Raw genomic sequence first — 22,808 nt, forward strand, 5'->3', positions numbered from 1 at the left:
TCCACACTGCAGGACTGCTCAGAGAATAATACAGGTCAGAGTTATCCTGAAGATGGCTATGAGGAGACCCAACTCATCCCTCACCCTCCTGCGGGCACATGGCTCTGCCCGCTGAGCAGGCTCATCTTACAGGAAGCAGATTGGAGTTTCCCCTCCCTCAGCCATTGGAGACCTAGCCCTCTGAGGAGTGCTAATTTGTCATTTAGTGAGTTTCATAATTGGGGACATCTGGGGGCCTTGGGAGCCGAATGTCAGCAGGTAGCAAAATCCAGAGGAATGGGGAGGAATGCAAGGGCCTGGAGGAGCCAAACTTAAATGACCCCTGGTGTCTTTGCCCTAGGAACAACCGTGCCTGCCCTTCTGAACAGCACCTCCAACCAGCTTTACCTTCATTTCTACTCAGATATCAGCGTATCTGCAGCTGGCTTCCACTTGGAGTACAAAAGTGAGAATCCAGGGTCTTGGCTGGTACCGGGTTCAGGGTGGGACCTAACAGTTACTGAGCCCCTTCTGAGCAAGGATTAAACTGGAGCTGCATATTGTCCATCCCACTTAAGCCTTCCCACAAACATAGGTGAGGATGCTAAAGCCCAGAGAAGGTCTGAAACCTCCTCAAGGCTGTGTTCTCGTCCAAGTGTCTGTTACTCGAAAACCTGTATGCCTGCTCAGTATCCACACCAGGAATGGGAAGGGGACTTGCATTGGCCAAGGTCCCGGTATATAATTGGGATGTAAGAAAATTGTGCTTTCCTCCCCCAGGTCTAAAACCTGGCCTTTCTAACCCCTAGTTCTATGATGTGATTATTTCTGAAGTTCCTCCTCTCATTGGCTACCTCACTCATCTTCTACCAGATTTCTCACTGCAGGCTCAAACCCTTATATCCTGGCTTCTGGCATCCCTAAGTGGTCACTACCAAATACTCTTCACAGAAAAAGATTTGTGGATGTGCCTTCTGGGGAACAAAGAAAGAGGTTTCTAGGGAAACTGCTTGCATACTGGGACTGCCTGCCCCACCCCCTTTCTCCACTGGGTACAGGAAAGAATAGGTAGGCAGCAGCAATTTTTACACTTTTATTCAGCAAATACTTATTGAGCATTTACAACATGCCAGGCACTGTGCTGGGTTTTGCCAGGATTGGGAAAGATTAAGATGGGTCAGTCAAAGTCCACTAGAGAGAGGTAGACACATAGACAGAGAGGTGCATGACAGCATTACAGGTGCTCTCATGGATGGCTCTAGATGGTAGAGAAGTGGTTCAAGGGAGAGAATGGTTGTGGGCGGGTGGAGATGCACACGTTGTGAAGAAACATTGAGCACCTGCAATGTGCCCCGCCCTGTGTTAGGTCCCCACAGTACAAAGGTCAATAAGACAAGGCCCCTGCCTTCAAAAGCACAAAATCTAGAGGGAGAGATGGACATGGACACAGTCATTTTAGTGAAACCTAAGAAAGTGCAGAGGAAAGGAGAGATGCTAAGAAAGTACAAAGGAAAAGAGCTAAAGCTAGCCATGGAAGGCCTTGCAAAAGGGGATGCCTGAGTTAAGTTTGCAATGAGAAGTGAAAAATGCATGAAGGCATGGTTGGCTTGACCATCTGTGACAGCATGGGCCTGTGCAGAAAGAAGGCCCACTTGGTGCTAGATGCCTGATTGGGTCAGAACTGTATGTTATGCACATGTCCATCTGGGTCTGTGAAACAAATGAACTTCATCCAGCTGCTTCAGAAAGAATTAAACAGATCCCAGGATGCTCATCACCTGAAAGAACTGAAGCATGCACCTGGAAAAAAAAAAGACCCAGGACAGCTAGAAGCAGACCCTGCAGGGTAAAGGGTAGGGCAGGGACCTCTGAGACTCCTTCCAGCAGATATGTAAGGCTTCACTTCTCTGGTGGAGTGAAATACCCTGGGTTTCTTGACTAAATCACATTTTTTTCCTTTTATCCCTTCTTCTCTGTTCTCTCCAGTTTTGTTTCTCTATCCAATATTTTGAGCTCTTAAATGTTCCCTAGAATCTTCTTTGTTCTTTCTTCTTCCAAAGATACATTTTCTTTGTAAATCACTTTGCCATTCTACTGCCTCATTCCCAGGAAAAAATCCACCTCTTCTCAATTTTCTTTATCCAAGGGGACTGGCAGTTTTCTCAGTAGCTGACATTTCATGTGTTGTCCCCTCATGATGGGAAGAGCTAGGGAGAAACAGAGCTTTCCACTGGTATTTGGAGACCAGAATTCCTAGGAGCCAGGACCCTGTAGTTATATTTTATTTTGTAGGATAATCTACAAAGAGCTCACAGACAATAGAGAATTAACTGCTATTGTAGAGGCAAATGGTTTTGAAGGGTACTGAAAAGTCACATCCACTGCTATGATTCATGATTAATGTTTATTTAATTTAAATGGAAATGGAGCAATATGCTTTCAAAAGTAATAAATTACATATGATAAAAAATAATTTTTCCTTTGTTGTAAGCATGGCTTAAATAAAATCAATCTGTGTAGCATAAGATAAGTTAGAATGGACTTTTCTATATCCCCCCCCATTTTTCTCTTCAGCCTCATCTTTCTCCCATTCCATTTTTCTTCCTACCACGCTTTTTTGTTCTCATTCTGCTCTTCTCTCCATCACTGGACAGTAAGTAGGTCTTTCCAATAAGTAGGTCTACTTAGTTGCGACCACTGCACCAAATAGTGAGTTTTGTTCTACTTGGAGTGTGGAGAGGAAGGGGGAGAAATAGACAAGATGACAAATGAAGCACTTGAAACTCAGTTTGATGGTTCTTTTTAATGCTTGTCCTTGGGGTCTTTTGTCTCAGCTGCTGAGAGTTTTGGACAAGGCTCAAAGAGTTTTCATTTCTAAATATCACACTCACATCTTAAATGCACATGTGGGACAGGAATTGCCTGGGAAAAGTGTGAAGGAATTTGCAGAGTGATAGCAACGTTCTGTGGTTTTGACAGGTGTTTGGGTTACAAAGGTACAGGCATTTGTCAAAACTCAGCACATGTACACTCAAGATTATGATGTTTACTTGATTGTTACCATGTTCATGCACAATTTGTGCATTTTGTTATATGTGAGTTTCCCTCAGAAGGAAAAACAGCACATGTAGTTATCAGAGTCTCATCTCTGAATGTGGCATGAGGACTCATTAGCTGCTGCCTGGGAAGATGGGTTGGTGGCTGGTGGTCTAGACTGATTGGTCCTTCCCTGTTTCTTTTCCATGAGCCCCTAGCGGCCTGTGGGCACTGGATACACGTGGGCTCCTCAGGGAGCCTGTGTCCCCCAAAGGAGCCTGTATCCCCCAAGGGAGCCTCCAGAAGGGCCAAGGCTGCCATCTCCCACACTCTCTGGGCCATGCCACCCAGATACACAGTCCGCCATCCTCCCCTTTCTGCCGCCTTGGTGAAGAAGACCACTTTAGAGTTTACAGCTACCTCTCCGCCTCCTCATGAGTCTTCTGGCCCTTGCCCCTGGAGAAGTGCCCTCCAAGTCCAGTCCAGCAAGACACAGAAACTTTTTAGTGCATCTGAAGTGCCTGCACCTGTACATGGACTCCTGCAGAGCACAGGAGAGGCAGGAAGCCCCCTGTCTGGAAATGCTACACTCTCATTTGCTGTGTGGGAGGCAGCCAGGGAGGGATTCAAAGCAGGATGAGGGCCGTTTTAGGAGGGGAGGCAGGGACAGCAGGGGACAGGGTCAGACATGGGCTCATGTGGCCTCAGGGCTTGGCTTCTGCTTGGCTGACCTGGGGTCAGACTGGGCTTGGTCTGAATCCTGGGTCTGTGGCTTACTAAAGGAATGTTTCAGCGCCTCCTATGGCCTGTGTCCTCAACTGTGAAATGGGATGTGAAGACCTGCTTGAAGGGTATAAAGGGATACCCACACCAATGGGCCCCAGCCTTGCTCATGAGAAGTGCTCAGTGAGCACTTCTCTTGGGATGATGGTATGGACAGGCAGAAAGGAGGAGGAGGAAGATCAAGCTGGGTGCTCTAGCAAAACATTGTGTGCAATGCCAGGCATGTAATGAGGAATAAATGAGTGCAGGTTGAATTTGAAAAGTCAAAAAAGGAGACTGAAGGAGGAGCGTTTGAGATCCCGTGGAGGTGATCTTGAAAGAGGACTAGGCCAATATCATGAAAGTCCTTAGAACATCAGCATGAGAAAGTTGGATTCCATATGATAGGCCATGAGGACCTGCTTCAAATCACTGAGCAAGGAGGTCCCACGATTCAAGGAGAAATTTTAAGCAACACAAGTTGCCTGTGAGTGCAGGATGGACTGGACTAGCAGTGGCTTGGGGTAGGGGATGAAGGAGGGTTTTAGTAGGGCCAGTGCTCAGTGAGGCCAGAGCTGAACATGGGAGGCAAAGTGTGAGAGGCCACCAGTGCTGCTCCCAGAAAGGGGCTGGCCTGACCTTGAAAACACAACAGGAGAAATAAGGCAGTGGAGAGTCTTATCTGCTAGCACACTTTTCTCAGAGTCTTGGAAAGTCAGACTCTAGCTGAGCCCCTGAGCATTGCTGATATGTCCCTCCCTGCTCTCTTTCCTTCTTGACTTTCTTTTCTCTCTCTCTCTCTCTGTCTCTCTGTCTCTCTGTCTTAGCCCACAGGATCTGTCTTCTTAGGATAAGGAAGACAGAGGGAAGTTAAGAGTAAGAAGCAGGAGGGATGTGGGAGGAGAGCATGCAGAGAAGTCTCCCTAGCTAAGCCCCCTAGCTAAGCGCTCAGTGGGTGGACAGGACAGCCAGCATCCCCTGGGATCACACCCACCTTCCCCAAGGAGCTTTGGTCTGTTGAGCCTCCATGCCATGTAAATATTCTGTTTTTCTCTGTGTGCTACAAGGTGAAGAGAGTTGGGAAGAACTAGCCTACAGGACGAGAGAAAGCACAAATTAGAGGCACCCCTTCTCCCTGCCGCCAGCATCACCCCAGCCTACTGCCACATTGACCTGCTGGGCTAGTCCATTCTCCTTTCCTTCTGTCCCTGTCTTGTCTAGCGGTGGGCCTGAGCAGTTGTCCGGAACCTGCTGTGCCTAGTAATGGGGTGAAGACTGGCGAGCGCTACTTGGTGAATGATGTGGTGTCTTTCCAGTGTGAGCCGGGATATGCCCTCCAGGTACCTCCCCTGACACCCTAGAGCAGGCAACAGGTGTCCCCTGAGATGTGGTTGGCCAGCCTTGCACCAGCAGAGCTACAGTCACCAAAGAACAGGGAGTAGCCCCCAGGTCCCCCGGGTACCATTATCCTCTCCTGGAGCTGTTCATGCAAAAGATAAACTCTGCTGACTTAAACAATTTGGCACAAGCCAACCCCCAATGTGTTCCTGCAAAGTTGGGTTTGATTCGGCTTTAGGGAAATTTAATTTCCCTTTGAAGTCCCTCAGGGAATTTAGTAATTAAAGGAATCTCACAAGGAAACCTCTAATAACGAGAATTCTTTAGCACTGGTTGTTAATAATTGTCCTTCCCCAAATTCTCTCTCCCTCTACCTCACTCCCATCCCACAGTGGATCTGTGTGTCTTTGTGTATCTTGTTCCTTAACATGAGGCCCCTGAACCAGACCCCTGTACAGCCCCTGGTTGTACATACAATTGTGCCCACGGGGACAGCTAGCCCATCCCTGTTCCTGATTCCTCCAGGGCCACGCCCACATCTCCTGCATGCCCGGAACCGTGCGGCGATGGAACTACCCTCCTCCACTCTGTATTGGTAAGACAGCCCAGACTTTACAATTCATTCCAACCCATTTTCTCTCAGGGATCTTAGCTCAGTAGTGTATCATTGAGTTCAAGTTCAAATCAGAAGAAAGTCTGATATTCTGGATTTGTTCCAAGTCAGTCATTTTAAACTGATGTTTTTATAATCTCTAACTCCCATTTAATGCAGTCATCACTTTTGGAAACCTCTGCCCCACCAAATGAAAAGTTACAGGAGGTTTGCCCATTTGAAAACATGATGATGACCGTTCTGGCTCTAGTTAATCAACCAGATCCCAGATGGAATTTCTAGGCACTTTGGGCTTCCCCCTGTGACTTCTTGTGGGACAGACAGACAAATCTAATAAAGAAATGATGAGGGTGGCCAGGCGCAATGGCTCATACCTGTAATCTCAGCACTTTGGGAGGCCGAGTCAGGCAGAATCACTTGAGGTCAGGAGTTCGAGACCAGCCTGGCCAACATGGTGAAACCCCGTCTCTACTAAAAATACAAAGATTAGGCAGATGTGGTGGCACACACTTATAATCTCAGCTACTCAGGAGGCTGAATCAGGAGGATCACTTGAACCTAGGAGGTGGAGGTTGCAGTGAGCTGAGATTGCACCACTGTACTCCATCCTGGGTGACAGAGCAAAACTCCGTCTCACAAAAAACAAAAGAAAAAAGAAGAAGAAATGCTGAGGGTTATGTGCAAAACAAGGACTTGGCTTCGTCCCTTACCCTGTGTATGGCAGTGATGAGCAGATCAGCAGACACAAGAAAAGACAGCATCTCCCCTTCAGAAGCTTCTGGTCCAGTTAGGCAAGGAAGAAAGGCACGTTTATTTAATATCTACTATATGCTAGGCATGGAGCTTCGTATTTCCTCAGATCAGCCCTTCAGGGGAGGTACCATTACCCTCAATTTGCAAACAGGAAATCTCTTTTAGGATTAAAAAGGAAGTGGCAGAGTCAGGAACGGAAACCTAAGGTTCTCTGGTGCCCAGTCGATTGTGAGGTGCCCCTCAAGGCTGACCTTGGGGTAGGAAGTGCAGGGAGGTAAGGGAGTGACACTCAAGCATGATAGTATTTCTCTTCTGTGGTTTCACCATGGCGTAGGGCATAGGCATCTGTGGAACAGGTCAGAAATGTGAATGGTCAGCCCAAGGCACTTTCCCCCATTAGAGACTACAAAGACCTTGCCATGGAAACCATTCACTTAACGGCAGCTGCTGGTCATTGGGGGTTTACAACATGTGCCAGCCTTGTCCCAAGTAAAATGCAGTCCTTTCTGATGTGACCTCATAACAACCCCGTTAGATGGGTGCTGTCACTAGTTCTATTTTACAGTTGTGGGAAACCGAGTTCTGGAGGGTTTTGAACTTGCCCATGGTCCCATCGGAAGTGAAGATGGGATTGTGACACAGGCAGTTGAGGCTGGAGCCTACTCTGCACTGTTTTCGGGTCTGTTTGCCAAGCTGCCCTCTCCCCAGGAAGCACTCGCCTGGAGCTGCCAATACCTGTTCTACAATCCTTTCCCTGGGTCTCTAAGACTGGCTAGCCCCTTTCTGTTCACACAACCTTTTCCTAATAAGATGCAAAAGAAAAGAACTGATGTCTTTTGCATCTTATTAGGACTGGAATTGAACAATGAGAACACATGGACACAGGAAGGGGATCATCACACTCTGGGGACTGTTGTGGGGTGGGGGGAGGGGGGAGGGATAGCATTGGGAGATATACCTAATGCTAGATGACGAGTTAGTGGATGCAGCACACCAGCATGGCACATGTATACATATTTAACTAACCTGCACGTTGCACACATGTACCCTAAAACCTAAAGTATAATAATAATAAATAAATAAAATAAAATAAAATAAAAAAAGAACTGATGTCAACTGACCAGACTGCAGGGGCGCCCCAGCCCTGCATCCTCAGATGACTCTGAATTCACCTTGATTGGCATATCAGATGTCCCTAAGCCCCTGGGTCACTCAGACAGCCTGGTGTTTGGCTCCTGTGGAATGCTGATCACAGTCACTTTTCTGAGGATAGGCTCATGGTGAGCCTCCCCTGCCGCCCACCCTGCCCCCTGAAATATATATTTGAGAAGAGCCTGGCATGGTGCCGGGCACAGAGTGGGGACTTGATGCATGCCAGTCCCCTTCCTTCATCCTTTTTCTGCAGTCTTGGAAGAGTGGACTGGGCAGTGAGAAGAGGGAGATTTGGGGGATAGGGTAAGAAATGGTCGGACTTCTTTTGGCACAGAACTTCCTCACTTTTCCTGCACATCCTCGCCAGGGAACTGACCTGTGAAGGGCATGTTCAAGGTCAAGAGTCCATAACTTGGGTTTGTGGACTTTCAGGCTGTCCTAGAATGCACCTCCCTTCCTGAATGTACATACTGAATGTTGCCCGTGGGCATAGTCTTTTAAGAAGATTCCTTTGGATTCTCAAGGGGCTATATGACTCATGAAAGCTTAAAAACTGCTGCTTGAAGGGAGCTTCCAAACATTGGCAGGGCCCTATACACGCCTTGATGTTGTCCTGATCCTCTGTCTCATCTCATTGTCACAGCACAGTGTGGGGGAACAGTGGAGGAGATGGAGGGGGTGATCCTGAGCCCCGGCTTCCCAGGCAACTACCCCAGTAACATGGACTGCTCCTGGAAAATAGCACTGCCTGTGGGCTTTGGTAAGTCTCTGCAACCCCCAGAGGAGACAGGCGTCATGCCCAGACCCCTGAGCTTAAAACCACTGTCCACCTAAATCTCTTAGCACAACCTTGGGCCAAGTCTGTTTAGTACTCTGCCTCTCTGTTTTCTCATCTGTTGACCTCTTGTACAATTGTGACGACCAATTAAGAATGGCAGAGACTAACATATAGGGGGAGAAAAATCTTAGGGGTTGCCATTATTATTATTTGAGCCATAAACTAAAATCCAGGAATGTGGAATGAGAAATTACTCGGGTTATACCTAACACTGTATCACTTGATATTAAAAATAAATAATAAAAATAAATTACTCCGGGACTTAAAAAAAAAAGGCAGGGGGGCGGAAATCTGTCATACAGAGACTGGACCTCAAGTTGTACTTTTAACTCCAATGTCTGATTTATCATCCTAATTAAATTGAGCCAAATCAATGTGAAATCGAGTTTGCATTCTTCTTCATATGCATATTCTAGCTGGCCTAGAGACTGGGAAGGTTGTTTTTTTGGTTTTGGGGGGTTATTTTTACTTTGTTTTGTTTTTGGAGCTGGAGTATGCCAGGCATGGGAGGTTGTCAGGGTGTGGAGGACATCAGTGTGGGTACAAAATTTAATTGCTGGTGATCCACGTATTATGCACTGGGAATATCATTTAACCCAAATGTCTCTGTTGAAGGGATGAGGGCTTTGTGCTGACATGGAACTGATGGGCCGTACACCCGGGTCATCTTGCCCAAGACATTGCACTGCTTCTAGGAATGAAATGTCCCAAGGGGATTATGCCTGCACAGCCCTGAATGCCAGTCTGTAAGCCTCAGCAATGAAGATCTCCCATTTTATCCTTCATTATTCAGCCTGGAGTGTGATTAGAGATTAGGGAAGGGGCTTTTGGGAGAAAGCAGTCTAACTGGCCTTCTCTAAATCCGGTTGGAGGGGAGGAGAGAGCTTGGTGGCCCTCTGAAAGATGTTATTTTCTGTTCAGTACCATCTTCTGAAGGAAACTGGGTGTTCAGTACCATCTTCTGAAGGAAACTGGGAGCAAAGCAATGACACCCTCGGCAGTCTTAGGAGACTCCAGACTTTGAGACATTAAGAGGATCTAGGAGACCCTGTACCTCTGCATCCAGTCTTGAGGCAGAACCAAGATGATAGAAGGTGGGGAGGGCAACATCCAAAGGCAAACAGAAGTTTGAATGAGGTGGCTTTCCCTGTAAGTCCTTATGTTCAGCCACCATTTTCATCTCTAAATTCTGGGTGCTAATTCAGGTTTCAGGGAAGAAGCTACTGCTGGGTCCCGTTGCAGAGGCCCCGGATCCCTTGCTTTCAAAGTTAATGTTGGATTCTGCCGAGGTCCCTAACTTGGTACCTGGTCTCAGCGAGTAAAGAGCTGCTGCAGCTACATGCTGCTCCACTAGATGGCGGTCACAGTCCAGTTCTTTCCGTGGAGTTCAAGTCAGAAATTCCGCCATCCTTAAAGAGCCCCTTCTGTGGGCATGCAGCCCGCAGTGCTCCTGTATGAGGTGACGATGCCTGGGCGGTGGAATGGAAAGCACAGGCTCCTCAGATAATGTGTACAAAGATGTCATCACAGGCTAACACGGTGAAACCCCGTCTCTACTAAAAATACAAAAAATTAGCTGGGCGTGGTGGCGGGTGCCTGTAGTCCCAGCTACTCAGGGGGCTGAGGCAGGAGAATGGCGTGAACCCGGCAGGCGGAGCTTGCAGTGAGCCAAGATCGCGCCACTGCACTCCAGCCCGGGCGAAAGAGCAAGACTCTGTCTCAAAAAAAAAAAAACACCATCACAAAATTATCTGCAACTTGGAAACAATCTGCATGTTCATGAGTTGGGGAGTGAACTATATGGTTGGATAATTCATAAAATGGAATTAACATGCAGTTAAAATGAATGAACTATATTTTTGTATGTTAACATGGATAGACCTTGAAAAACACAATATTATGTAAAAAAACTATGTACAGTATAACATCATTTATGTAAATCTTGAAAACACGTAAACCCAGATACATATTTAAGAATCCAAAACCATGAACTGGAAGGATAGCTTCCAAATTCATGTGATTGCTTCTGTGGAGGGCAGGAAGGGAATGCAACAGGGCAGGAGATGAAAGGTCTTCAACATTAAGTGTCAAGTCTTTATTTTATTCTTTAAATGATCAGATGCAAAAAAAAAATTACACTCGTGCTTATTCTGAGCTCATTCGATAGTACAGATAAGCCAGTTTTAAAAATGAAAATCCATCTATAATCTCATCATGCAGCGATAATCACTAATGGCTTAGTCTCCCACTGTTACCATGTAAGTCTCATGAAGACAAGGACCTTCTTGATCTTGCTCATCTTTTACAATGCCTAGCACAGCCCTGATGTACAGCAAATGCCCAGCAAATATTCTTAGCAGGTGAATTAATATTCTTCCATGTTTTATAATACAAAAATTAGAATTGTATACAGCATACTATTTGTCATCTGATTTTTACAATTATCAATGCAATATGGGCTTTTTCCTATGCTCAGTAAATATATTTCTTCAATAACATTTTCCATAGTGATCTAATTTTGAAAAATCTTATCAGTAAACAAACATAAATGTTCCCACCTTCATTCTTGAAAGAGTATATTAATATGTACATTAAGAACTTAATTAGACTTATTTAACCTGTCAGGTTGCTAGAAGGTCTTGATTAACTCACTAAGATCCCAAAGTATAAACTTTATTTGGCTTCTTTATGGAACAGAGGGGACAATGTATACTTCTAAGCCCTATGTTTCTGAATTATCATAAGGGTTCTAGAAAACAGCAGTATTGATGATCATGTCTTTTGATTAAGTATTGGGGGTGTTATTTTTAAATGAAAAGTTTATTCTAGCAAAACTATCTTTATGCTGATATTGGACATATGAATCATAAATTAAAACAAGTATTGACCCTGAACTCTGTTTTCAACAAAATAAAACGAACTCCAGTGGAGCTCTGAAATGACTAATGCCTTTAATTTTGAATGAATAATACACTTTTAAGTTCAGCCCTGTCAAAGACAAGAGACTTGGCTGGATGGGCAATTCCCAAAGCCTGTTCTAGGAGCCTTGGCTGGGTGGGAAATCGGTAGCAGGGACTCATGGCTCTGGCAGGAGCTGCTTTCATGAGGCAGCACACTTGAGGCAGGACTGTGTTGCTTTGGGCACTGTCTGCCTCTGTCTTGCTCCCAGGAGCTCACATCCAGTTCCTGAACTTCTCCACCGAGCCCAACCACGACTACATAGAAATCCGGAATGGCCCCTATGAGACCAGCCGCATGATGGGAAGATTCAGTGGAAGCGAGCTTCCGAGCTCCCTCCTCTCCACGTCCCATGAGACCACCGTGTATTTCCACAGTGACCACTCCCAGAATCGGCCAGGATTCAAGCTGGAGTATCAGGGTAAGGACAAGGAGCACCGCCTTTGCTTCTCTGTCTATCTCCATCTCTTGCCCCAGCCACCCACCTTCCCAGCCTTCCATGTGGGGGAAGAGAGAACACCATAAGGGGTGGGTTGCGGTGGCAGGCCCAGTCAGGGAAGCTTCCTTTTGGTGGCAGATCTCTGCGGACACCAGGGTCATCTAACCCCATTTGTCAGCTTAAGTTCTCCCACAGCCTTTTCAAGAGTGGCAGGCCCAACAGCACCCTCTGAGGCTCCCGCTCTGTACAGCTGTCCCTGGGCAAGTGGCCCATCTGTGCCTTCTCAGGTATCCCAAACTGTCCAGCCGGTCACTTCCCCTCAGGCTTGATAAACTGAATTACTTCCCCAGGGTCCTTCCCTGCACATCAAGCCCAATTACTCTCAGCAAAGCTCTTCCTATGACAGGATGGAGGATTCTAGTAGAGTCCCAAGGGCACCTCTAAGCCTTGCACAAGGAGCAGGTTTTCCTGTGAGGCCCAACCACACTCACCACAGCTCTACCTCCCTGAGGTGGGATCCCATGACAGGCCCCACTCCTTCTGGGACATTCCCTGGAAAGAGCCCCATCTACACTCAGGTTCCCCTGTGTTGTGGACCATCCATCACCTGTGGATGTGGAGATTGTGCCCAACCTGTGTAGCTGTACATGGCGGTCCTGAGTAAGCCCAACCTCTCCCTTGAATGCTTCCCTTATTGTGACTGACTGAAGCATTTGTTCTAATCCCTTTCCCAGATTCTTCCACTGAATTTTTAAAAATATTTTTAGATTTTTTTCCAATACTAATTCATGTTTGTAAAAAAAAAAAAATCTAAACACTGTAGATAATTTTGTGAGCACAGTGTGTTAGCTCAGGCTGCTGTAACAAAATACCATAAGCCAAGTGGCTTACAAACTACAGAAATTTATTTCTCACAGTTCTGAGGGCTGGGAAGTCCAAGATCACAGTGCCAGCAGATTCCATGTCTGGTGGAGACCCACTTTCTAGTTTATAGACAGTATCTTCTCACTGTGTCCTCATATGGTGGAAGGGGCAAAAGAGCTCTCTCAGGCCTCTTTTATAGGGAACTAATCCCATTTATGAGAGTGGGCCACCAAATGCCCTGCCTCCAAATACCCTCACATGGGGGATTAGGTTTCAACATAGGGATTTGAGGGGACAGAAATATTCAGGCCCTAACACCCATCACAGAAAGTCAAAATCCTCCCATAATCCCACCCTATCACTACCCTATGCAGAGATACACACTTTCAACAATTCAATATATATTCCCCCCTTTTCTCAGTATGTATATTGCTGTAGCTATATTTTTGGCCAAAATTGGATCATACTATAGTTTTGCAATTTTGTTTTTTAAAGTTAATTTTTAATTACACAAACAATTTACAAACATATTTATCTTGTTTTAAAAAAGAAAAATATGAGAAAGAAATTAAAACCTTACAACTAAGTAAGGCCAAAGCTCTCTTTGTCTATAGCCTCCAAACCCTGGATTATTCTCCAGAAACAGCTACTATTGTTTAGGTGTGACCTTTCCAGGCCTGGATATATGTATGCTACATGTACCTGTGAAAAATATGTAACATTTTATAAAATTTTTTGGCCATGTTTTCTGTGTAAATAGTACCATGCTATATGCAGCTTTCTGAGAGTTGACTTCTTTATTCTGGAAATAATATGGTGGGGATGGAGCTCCTCCCTTGCCAGAGAAGCATACTGAGGGGGGACTGGGCTTGTCATTTAGGGAAAGCCTTAAAGGGCATCCCACGAGGTGGGTGCAACTGAATCAGTTCTGCAGGAGACTTCAGGGTTCTGGGGTCCATCTCAGGGAAAGCTTTGGTAAGTGTGACCGGGTTTGTCACCTAGAGGGAGCCTCAGGAGAAGCTGGGCCTTGCACCCTGACAGAGCCACTTCACTGGTGTTAGCACAGCTGCCACACCCAGAGAAGGTGTGTGCAGGCTCATCACAGAGGCCAGCCTTGCCCAAGAATGTCTTTGCCTATTATCTGGGAGGTGTGTACCTGTCAAACAGGTCATGACGCGTCGGATGGCCGTGATGTCACAGGAGGGACTTGGTCCCAAATATGTCCTCTCAGAGACAGATGCAACGCCTTCCCCCAAGGCTTTCCCTGTGTCTTAGTTTGTTAGGGCTGCCATAAGAAAGTACCACAAACTGAGTGGCTTAAACAACGGAAACTTACTGTCCAATGGCTCTGGGGCTGGATGTTCAAGATCAAGGTGTCAGCAGAGTTGGTTCCTTCTGAGGCCCGTGAGGGAGACTCTGTCCAGGCCCCTCCCCTGGCTTCTGGTAGTTCATGACAATCTTGGCATTCTCAGCTCTTAGAAGTATCACCCCGACCTCGGGCTTCATCTTCACATGGTGCTCTTCATGTGCCTCTGTCTCCAAATTCCCACCTTCTATAAAGACACCAGTCATATTGGATCAGAGCCCACCCTAGTGACCTCATTTTAATTTCCATAAGTTTGGTAAAGATCCTATCTATTTCCCATAAGGTCAAGGTCATCTTCACAAGGAGTGAAGTCTTCAGCATATGAATTTTGGGAGACATATTTCAGCCCCTTGCACCCCTCCCAGGCCTAAGTGCTCTCTCCCTGAGACCTTCCCTCTCAGATAAATATAAGGAATGGCAGTGCCACCACTGTGCCAGGGACAGCTGCCCTGGGCCCACCCCATGCACTGTGCCTTCACCCTAGACACTAGGCATGGTCCTGCCACTGAATCCCTGTGATGGGACCAGCCACTCGCTGTGCTGCCCGTGTGATGAGCCCACTTGTCCTTGTAAAGGTTGTCCCTGTGTGACCACCTCAGATTCTCCATTGACTCCCCCAACAGAAGAGGCCTAACTACCCCCACAGAGCCCTGGCCTTGGGCTCACTCGCCCCCAATTCCCCAGCCCCCATCTTTGGAAATGCTCCCACTATGGCCAGCCTGCACAAGGGGCCCTGCTGTTCCCCTGAGGTTTCCTGAACAACAAGCCAACATTTGGGGCTAGCGTCCCTCCCTGGGATAGGCCTGTCTCTCCTGCTGAGGTTTGCAGCCTCCAGAGGCCCAGTCCTCCTCTGATGACTTTCCCTGTGTAGGGAGGCCAGGGGGCAGCGAGTTGCCTTCAGACACCCAGCTCCTCCACCAGGAGTTGGCCCAACATGTGAGAGGCACAGCGACATCCAACAGGGCTTCCACTCTGTAATGGACCCCCTCCTCCCACAAGCATGTGACCTTCAGGACTTGCCTGGATGTTCCCCTTCAGTCCCAGGCACAGCCACTCCCTCAGCGTTCACCTGTCTGCCACAGTCCCAAGGACTCCTGTGGAGCCACACATGGTGCCGGGACACCTGCTCCCCTCAGACTTGGGCTCCACCCCTATTAAGGCTTCTCGTTTGGAACGACCCCAACCTCTTGGGCTAGGTTGCCTCTAGGGCCAGAGGCCTATGTATTCCCACAGAGGCCTCATCATTTGTGATAGGCCCAAATAATTCTCCCTGACCATAAGCCCACACTCTCTGTTTACACCTTCCTCCGCCGTATGGAGCTACACCTCGTAAGCAAGCTCTGACCACTCTCCCCAGGTTTTTCCCCTGGGGAAAGACCCAGCTTCAATGAACGAGCCATTTGTCCCCACTGAGGCTGTTTCTGTCAGACAGACCCAGCTCTCTATGGCCCCTCGACTTTCCTTAGAAGTCCAACTCTTTACTCTTTCTCAAAATTCCTCCAGTTGATACTCTGCACTTCCTGTGCTGGGGTCTTCTTTTCTCTTCTTCGAGTAAAGATTCCCATCAAGTTCTTAGTAGCGGCATAAAGAACTCGTAGCCAGGCCTCCTGGTCCGACATGCTTAATGTGTTCCATGACAATTTCTCAGGAGGGTTCTGTTTATAAAGAACTTAGCAAAATGGCTAAGACGTACAATTGTCCGCAAATGCTAGGCATCATCCTTATTAATGTCTTAAAATAATGGCATTTTGGTTGAAATTGTGTCTACCTGATTATGGCACTTTGTTTGGAGGAGTGTTCCCACTGTCACCAGGTGTGTCCCTTTAGAACAAACCCACCTGCTCCCCTTTAGAACAAACCCACCTGCTCCCCTGAGGAGTCCTTCTTTGAGGAAGTTCATGCTTCCTCCTCTTAGGGTTTATTTCTGCCTTATATGGCCAAAGTCTCCCTTTGAAGCTTCTTGCAGGGGAACAGGCTCTGAGGTTTCTCTCAGTGTCGAGGTACTCTCACTGAAGTTTCTGTGTTTTTGAAGAGCCTAGATCCTTCCACTGGAGATGATTCCTGTAGGAGAGGCCCAGCTGCTCTCATCAAGGCTGCTCCTGGCTTCTCACACACAGCCACTCCCTTCCTTCTCTCCCCATCTCTGAGTCCACGTGGCTACCCTGAGCCTTTCTGTAAAGACCCAACCCATCCCATTGGGTTGCCTCCCTGGGCAAAAGGCCCCCTGCTTCTGCTAAGACTTTCATTGCCAAATGGCCCAAACCCCCATGCCACAGGGCCAGGCCTGTCCTGGGGCTGAGCAGCCGCCCCACCCATGTGGTTGCTCAGTTTTTGGCACACCCAATTACCTCGATGATTTCCCAGGGAAACCTGCCCAGTTCTTCCCCCTGAGACTTCCCTGTGAGGTACTGAATGGAAACATAACACAGCCACGTGAGTGCTCAGGAAATGTTATCTTCAAGATCCGCGTTATTGATGTTGTTATTACGTATGAGAAACACATCTACTTCCAAGGAGCATCCCTCCGGTCCCGACTACTTCCACTGAGGATTCCCATTGTAGGAACGTTCTGTCTCCTCCCACTGCCAATTTCCTGAGTGGAGTGGGCCCAATTACTGCCTCGAAGGCTGTTCTGTGTCCTGTGGACCCAATTCATCAAAGGCCTTGCTCAGGAATCCCTCAGCGGCCTCTCCCCGATGGACTGGCCTCAGCTACTTCCATGGAGGCATCTCCTGTAGAGTCAGGCCACCCACTCTCATGGAAGCAGCTTCCCTGCCCTTTGGAGGGACTTGCTTTATGACAGCCACACATCCCTTAGCCCAGCTACTCCCTCTGAAAAGCTTCTCTCCTTGCCACAGATTTGACTTACTCCCACCAGATTTCTTCCTTCCTGAGAGGTTTTGATCTCTCGGAGTTGGAAAGAACCAACTCAACTCCTCCCGTCACCGCTTCCTATGTCTGGGATCTTGATCCTGGTTGTGAAGGTTCAGTGAGATAAGCAACATGAAAGCAGTTAGGCTGGTGCCTGGCCCCCAGTGGCACTCAGTGAATAGAGGTTCAATTGAGCAATGTCTTCCTTGAGCCTCCTTTTCCTACGGAATTACTAATAATAGATACTATTTACTGAGCTTTCACCATGTGCCAGTACTGTGGAAAGAGCTATGTATGTGTTATCCTACTTAGTCCTCAAAATAATCATTCTATGCACAGGAAAACTGAGGCGTACACAAGTTAAATTACTTACCCAAAGCCAACAACTTATACATGACAAAGGTCCATCTGAGTCCAAGTCTTGAGGCTTCACCACTATGCTCTCTGCCCTCCTATTTTCCGGTCAGAGAGAATAAAGTGACCTTTTCTCCGGATCTTTTCCAGCCTATGAACTTCAAGAGTGCCCAGACCCAGAGCCCTTTGCCAATGGCATTGTGAGGGGAGCTGGCTACAACGTGGGACAATCAGTGACCTTCGAGTGCCTCCCGGGGTATCAATTGACTGGCCACCCTGTCCTCACATGTCAACATGGCACCAACCGGAACTGGGACCACCCCCTGCCCAAGTGTGAAGGTATGTCGCTCCCTCATCCCCAGCAGTTCTTACTGGGGTGCTCGTGGAGACTGGTCCAGAGCAATCACATGTTCCACCTACCTGCTCCATGGGATCTCCAGGGCTGGAGGTCCAGGCAAACCATGGTCCATCCTGTTTTCACATGGTGTGGCCCAACCTCTCCAGGGAGAGGGTCCTGGTGACAGGGCTCCGGGCCAGCACTAGGGAGGACCTGGAGGAGATGTGGGCCACAGCCAAGAGGAAGACACACCCAGCCCTTGGGAAGATCCACCCTGACAGGCTGGAGGACTCCCATTGGAAGGGAAGGCTCCATGTGAGGGAGTGGGAGCCCAGTGGTGTGCTGAGAGCTAGAGAGGTAGAGTTAATCCAGGTACCTGCCCAAAGGGAGAAGAGAATGAAGCCTGTTTATAAGAACTCTCTTGCTCCCCTCTTCATCTTCCCCCTCCCTGCTCCATTATACTCTCCTTCTACACAGGGCTGGAGCGACCTGAGTTGATCTATCAGGGAGCTGGAGGTGGCACTTTCTTGGGTCTTCTTCCTTACCCAGAACCAGGATGGAAGGTGACCAAGAGCTTGTGCTGCCTCCACCCTCATCTGCACACTTCGGTTCCATTTGCCTTCCCTCTTCATTCTGGCATCCCATCATTTTCCTCAGGAGTGGCAGGAATTTGTCTTGAAAAAGGAAGCCTTAGCAAGGGCAATAATCCAGGAAAGACTGCCCCAGCTCTAGGATCAGATCACCCCAGGCTCCAACTCAAACCCCTTTGCCTCTCTAAGCTTCAGGTTCTTCCTCAGTAAAATGGGACTTCTCATCTTTATTTCACAAGAGCTGGAGGACTTCACAGATGGCTCACTCTCAGACTCAAACTCTCAGTTTAACTCTTGATGGAAAGAGGGACCTTGTTTGCGAAACTGAGCCATTCTGGTGTTGGAATGTAAAACCGTGATTTCTAAAACTATTATAGCCTCAGTTCATTTTTCAGATTTTCAGAGCTCTGCTCTGCATAACCAATTGGTCATTCCGCAATTGTTGGCCCATCACGTGCTGTGCAACAAGCCTCATCATGGGCTTTCTTCCCTTCTCACACCTTGTTTGTCTTTTTATGGCATCACGAGAAAGAGAAAAGAGCAGCGCTTTCTCAGTCTGCTAGCTTGAGCCAGAACCTCTTCTTCCTCCTCAGAAGCCTTCTTCCCTTGGCTTCTCTGACACCATACTCTCTTGCTTTCTCCCATGTCCCTAATGGCAAATTTTAAGCCCCTTAATATAGTACACATGACCCTTAGGTTAGGGCCTAGTCCCTGCTGACCTCCCATATTCTCCACTTTTGCAGATTTTATGTTCCAGCTAAGCTGAAATACTTTGTTTTACAGTGTGCCATGTTTTCTTGCCTCTGGGTCTTAGCATATGTTGTTCCTTTCCCATACAGCATTCCTCTCTCTTACCTTGCCTACTTAGCCCTAGTCATCCCTTAGGTCTGAGTATAAATATGAATTCTAGAAGGAATCCTTTCTTACTCTCACAAAACCAGATGCAGGGCTCCCCCAAACACCCCTGTGGCATTCACGATGATGACATGGTCCAGCCTCTGCTACAGATGCTGGTGTATTTGGCTGTGTCCCAGTGGTGTGCGTGCCTGGGACAGAACTAGAGTACCTTGCTCCCACTGTCTCCCAGGCCGTGCCTGGCACCCAGGAAATATTCAGCTTATGTAGCAGGGATGGCGTGTACCTGCGCACCACTTTCAGGATGTACGTGCATTCACAGGACCCCTGGCCTCTGCTTCAAGTCTGTTGGGATTCTCTCTCCTCAGTCTGGTCTGCCCCAACCAGATGTCTTCTTGATGCCCCATGTCAGCTACAACACTCATTTTTCTGGACCATGGTGTTTGGGGATTTTTGTCCACCATCCCCATCTATTTTCCTCTGTGGTGACTGATTCTGAATACCATGAAGATGTCAAAGTCTTTTCATCCTCCTGCCTGAGGCCTAAATCATTGAGACTAAAATTGAGTATTGCTTTTGGGGAACAGGAAGATAAGGAGAGAGGATCTTATCTACATAGCAAATGCCTCCTCTTCTGGGGCCTGGGCTGAACATTTTGCCTGCATCATTTCACCTCATCACCACCACAATCCTATGGGGGAGGTATTCTTAGTCCCATTTACAGGTGAGGAAATGGAGACTCAGGGAGGCTAAACTACTTATCTAAGAGTATCTGCTCAATACATGGTTCAGCTGTGATTTGAACCCAACCTTAGCCTCACCCCAGGAACCCTCAACTCGAAGTCTAGACCACAAGTACCACTCTAGAAAGAGCAGATCAAAGAGAAAGAAAGAAAGATTTTCCCAATTTCTTAGCTCTTCTCAGCAAAAGCACTGCAGCTCTGACCCTAACATCTGCTCCCTGCCATTCCTGGGAAGGGAGAGGGGACAGCTTCAGGGCATCCTTTTTTCTTGGCAGTTCTCTTCATAAGAAAGAGAAAGAGGGAGGCTGAGGCAGACCCACAGAGGGGCCTGCAGTGACGATTGAGAGCCAGCCAGGGTGTTCTGTGTGGGGACTGGTGGGTAGAACCAGGTGCAGCCATCCTCAGCTTGGCCTCCCCTTCCGCATCCCACCCAACCTCCCTGACAGGATGATTAGTTCTGGGAGCTGGGAGTTCCTCAGGAAGGCATCTGAATTCTCAGGTGGGTACCGAGGCCCTGCACTTATGTTTGTGTTCCCTCCCTGGCAGTCCCTTGTGGCGGGAACATCACTTCTTCCAACGGCACTGTGTACTCCCCGGGGTTCCCTAGCCCGTACTCCAGCTCCCAGGACTGTGTCTGGCTGATCACCGTGCCCATTGGCCATGGCATCCGCCTCAACCTCAGCCTGCTGCAGACAGAGCCCTCCGGAGATTTCATCACCATCTGGTAGGCCAGGTGCCATGTCAACAGCCAATTAGAAAAGAGCATTAGTGGGGTTCTACACTGGGTTATCAGTCAGTTACCTATTGGTTTAGAAAAACCAAGAGGTGAGTGGTTTTTAAAGGCTGTCAGCCTCCTGAGTTTCAAATAAACATAGTGGAAGGGGGCTCAGCTGCAATTGGCCATTATGGCTCCTTGAAGGGAGAGGAATGGGAGGGCAGTGGCTCCCAGCCTGCAGCCCTGCCAGGGCCAGGGAAAGTACCAGTGGGTGTGTTAATGGGAGTAGGCGTGGGTACACAGACTTTCCTCAGTATTTCCGGAGTTCAAACCAACATTCTACACGTACCTGGGCTAAGCCACTCAGACTAACGGAAGAGATTTGAGGTGGAATTTTGTGATGTCCCGTTGGTCATCTGGTGCTGAGCCAGCACTTTCCAGCAGAACTTTCTGCAGTGATGGAAATGTTCTATGTCTATGCTGCCCAGTATGGTAGCCACTGGCTGCAGTGTACTTGGATATGACTGAGGATCTGATTTGTAAATGTTATTTAATCTTGATAATTTAAATGTAAATAGCCATGTGTGGCTGGCAGTGGCTGAATTGGACAGCTCAGCTCTGAGTTATGTAGTTATATACAACAAGAGTTAATTTTAAATTGGGAATACAAATTAGCATTTGATATGTGCAGTTTCCTGGACAGTTTCTTCCCAAACCACTGGATCTTTGGAAGAGCACATAATTTTAAAATTCCTTTGTTTGGTGGTTACTACCATTCTGGGAATCATCAGGGGTTAGGGGAATTCTCTCCCAAAATTCCCAGGACTTGGATAACTGTAACCAGACTGCCCTGGGTTAATTTCCAGCATGATTTCCAAGCAATGGCTAGGAACAGACAGGAGGGGTTAGATAAGGTTTCAGGGAAGAAATCTTTTGCCCCAAAAGGCATTGTGGGTATACTCTTTGCTTGGAAGACAAGAAAATGGAGCCAGTATGCATAGCAGCAGGTTTTTACACCAGCTCCTCAGCCCTGTCCTAGTGCTGCCCCAGACTGAGATGACCTGTGGTAAGACCCACACCCTTACTCTATGGAGCCTGAATTTCCCCAGGAGCCCAATGGGCTGGTGAAGAGTCAGGTGAATGAGCAATCAGTGTGAGCTTCACCGATTCTATCAGCTGTGTTGGGAGACCAAGTTGGGAATGGCTGGGAGAGGTGTTTAGGGCATGGTGTGGGGAAGTGTTGGTACAAAGAGAATCATAGCCTCCCACTCCAGGTCTGTCTTAAGGCCACCGATGGCACCAAGTGGAGCAGGCAGCCATGGTGACTAGTGACATGCCAGGACCTTGTTTCCTGTGTACAGGGATGGGCCACAGCAAACAGCACCACGGCTTGGCGTCTTCACCCGGAGCATGGCCAAGAAAACAGTGCACAGTTCATCCAACCAGGTTCTGCTCAAGTTCCACCGCGATGCAGCCACAGGGGGGATCTTCGCCATAGCTTTCTCTGGTCAGTATGGAAGCCTGGCCTGGTGGGAAGGGCCAGGCTTTCAAGTCAAGGCTGAGCTTGACTCCCAGCTCCACCGTTTGCAGATCATGTGACCTTGAGTGAGTTGTATAACCTCTTGGAGCCTCAGTGTCTTCAGAGTTATGAGAATTAAATGTATTAGCCTATGTGAGAGCTCTCAGTGCAGGGTTCTGTAAATGCAAGTTTTCCTCCTATTCCACACTGCCAGGGCAGAGAGGCACAGAAGCCCAATCCTTGGTGCCAAGTCCACTCATTCACATCAACTCACTGGCTGGATCATCCCTATACCTGTGCCCCAGCTTATCCCTTAGAACTTTCTAGCGGGTTCTCCTTTTCCAAAGGGATCTAGGGCCTCTGCTGACCTCTCAAGGAGCACTGTGTTTTTGTGCACAAATGAAGGCATTGTGATTTTGAGTAGGAAGAGTATGAACAATTCAGTGTAGGTATGTCTTTACTGGCAGCCTGTTTTCTTCTACGAGTCCCAAGTTAGGGATCTGGATATTTCCTCATTTTTATTATAGTGGAATTGCCTAGAGAAACTTATAGAATGTTCTCTGTGGACTTGTGCCCATCTATGGAATGATGCACATATTTGCAATTTACAGATCACTGCAGATATTTTAACCAGAAATCAGGAAAGCTGGATTTTACTCCCAGCTCCACCTTGGGCCAGCTGTGTGAAACCTTGCACAGGTCCCTTCCCCACTTGAGACTTCAGTT

General features: G+C 47.8%; 1 protein-coding gene across 7 annotated transcripts in view; it reads left to right on the forward strand.

Moving 5' to 3' along the window:
* Positions 1 to 22,808, forward strand: part of CSMD2 (CUB and Sushi multiple domains 2) — a 664,749-nt gene that overhangs the window by 554,493 nt on the left and 87,448 nt on the right. For all 7 annotated transcript variants that reach the window (XM_054538082.2, XM_054538100.2, XM_054538088.1 and 4 more), the window contains 8 exons: positions 341 to 445; positions 4,999 to 5,117; positions 5,641 to 5,710; positions 8,277 to 8,393; positions 11,641 to 11,850; positions 17,474 to 17,662; positions 20,395 to 20,572; positions 21,925 to 22,070. In XM_054538082.2, the coding sequence (XP_054394057.1) occupies positions 341 to 445; positions 4,999 to 5,117; positions 5,641 to 5,710; positions 8,277 to 8,393; positions 11,641 to 11,850; positions 17,474 to 17,662; positions 20,395 to 20,572; positions 21,925 to 22,070 (1,134 nt within the window). The remainder of the gene's footprint in view (positions 1 to 340; positions 446 to 4,998; positions 5,118 to 5,640; positions 5,711 to 8,276; positions 8,394 to 11,640; positions 11,851 to 17,473; positions 17,663 to 20,394; positions 20,573 to 21,924; positions 22,071 to 22,808) is intronic.

Source organism: Pongo abelii, chromosome 1 (genome assembly GCF_028885655.2).
Source record: "Pongo abelii isolate AG06213 chromosome 1, NHGRI_mPonAbe1-v2.0_pri, whole genome shotgun sequence".
Taxonomy (NCBI): Eukaryota; Metazoa; Chordata; class Mammalia; order Primates; family Hominidae; genus Pongo; species Pongo abelii.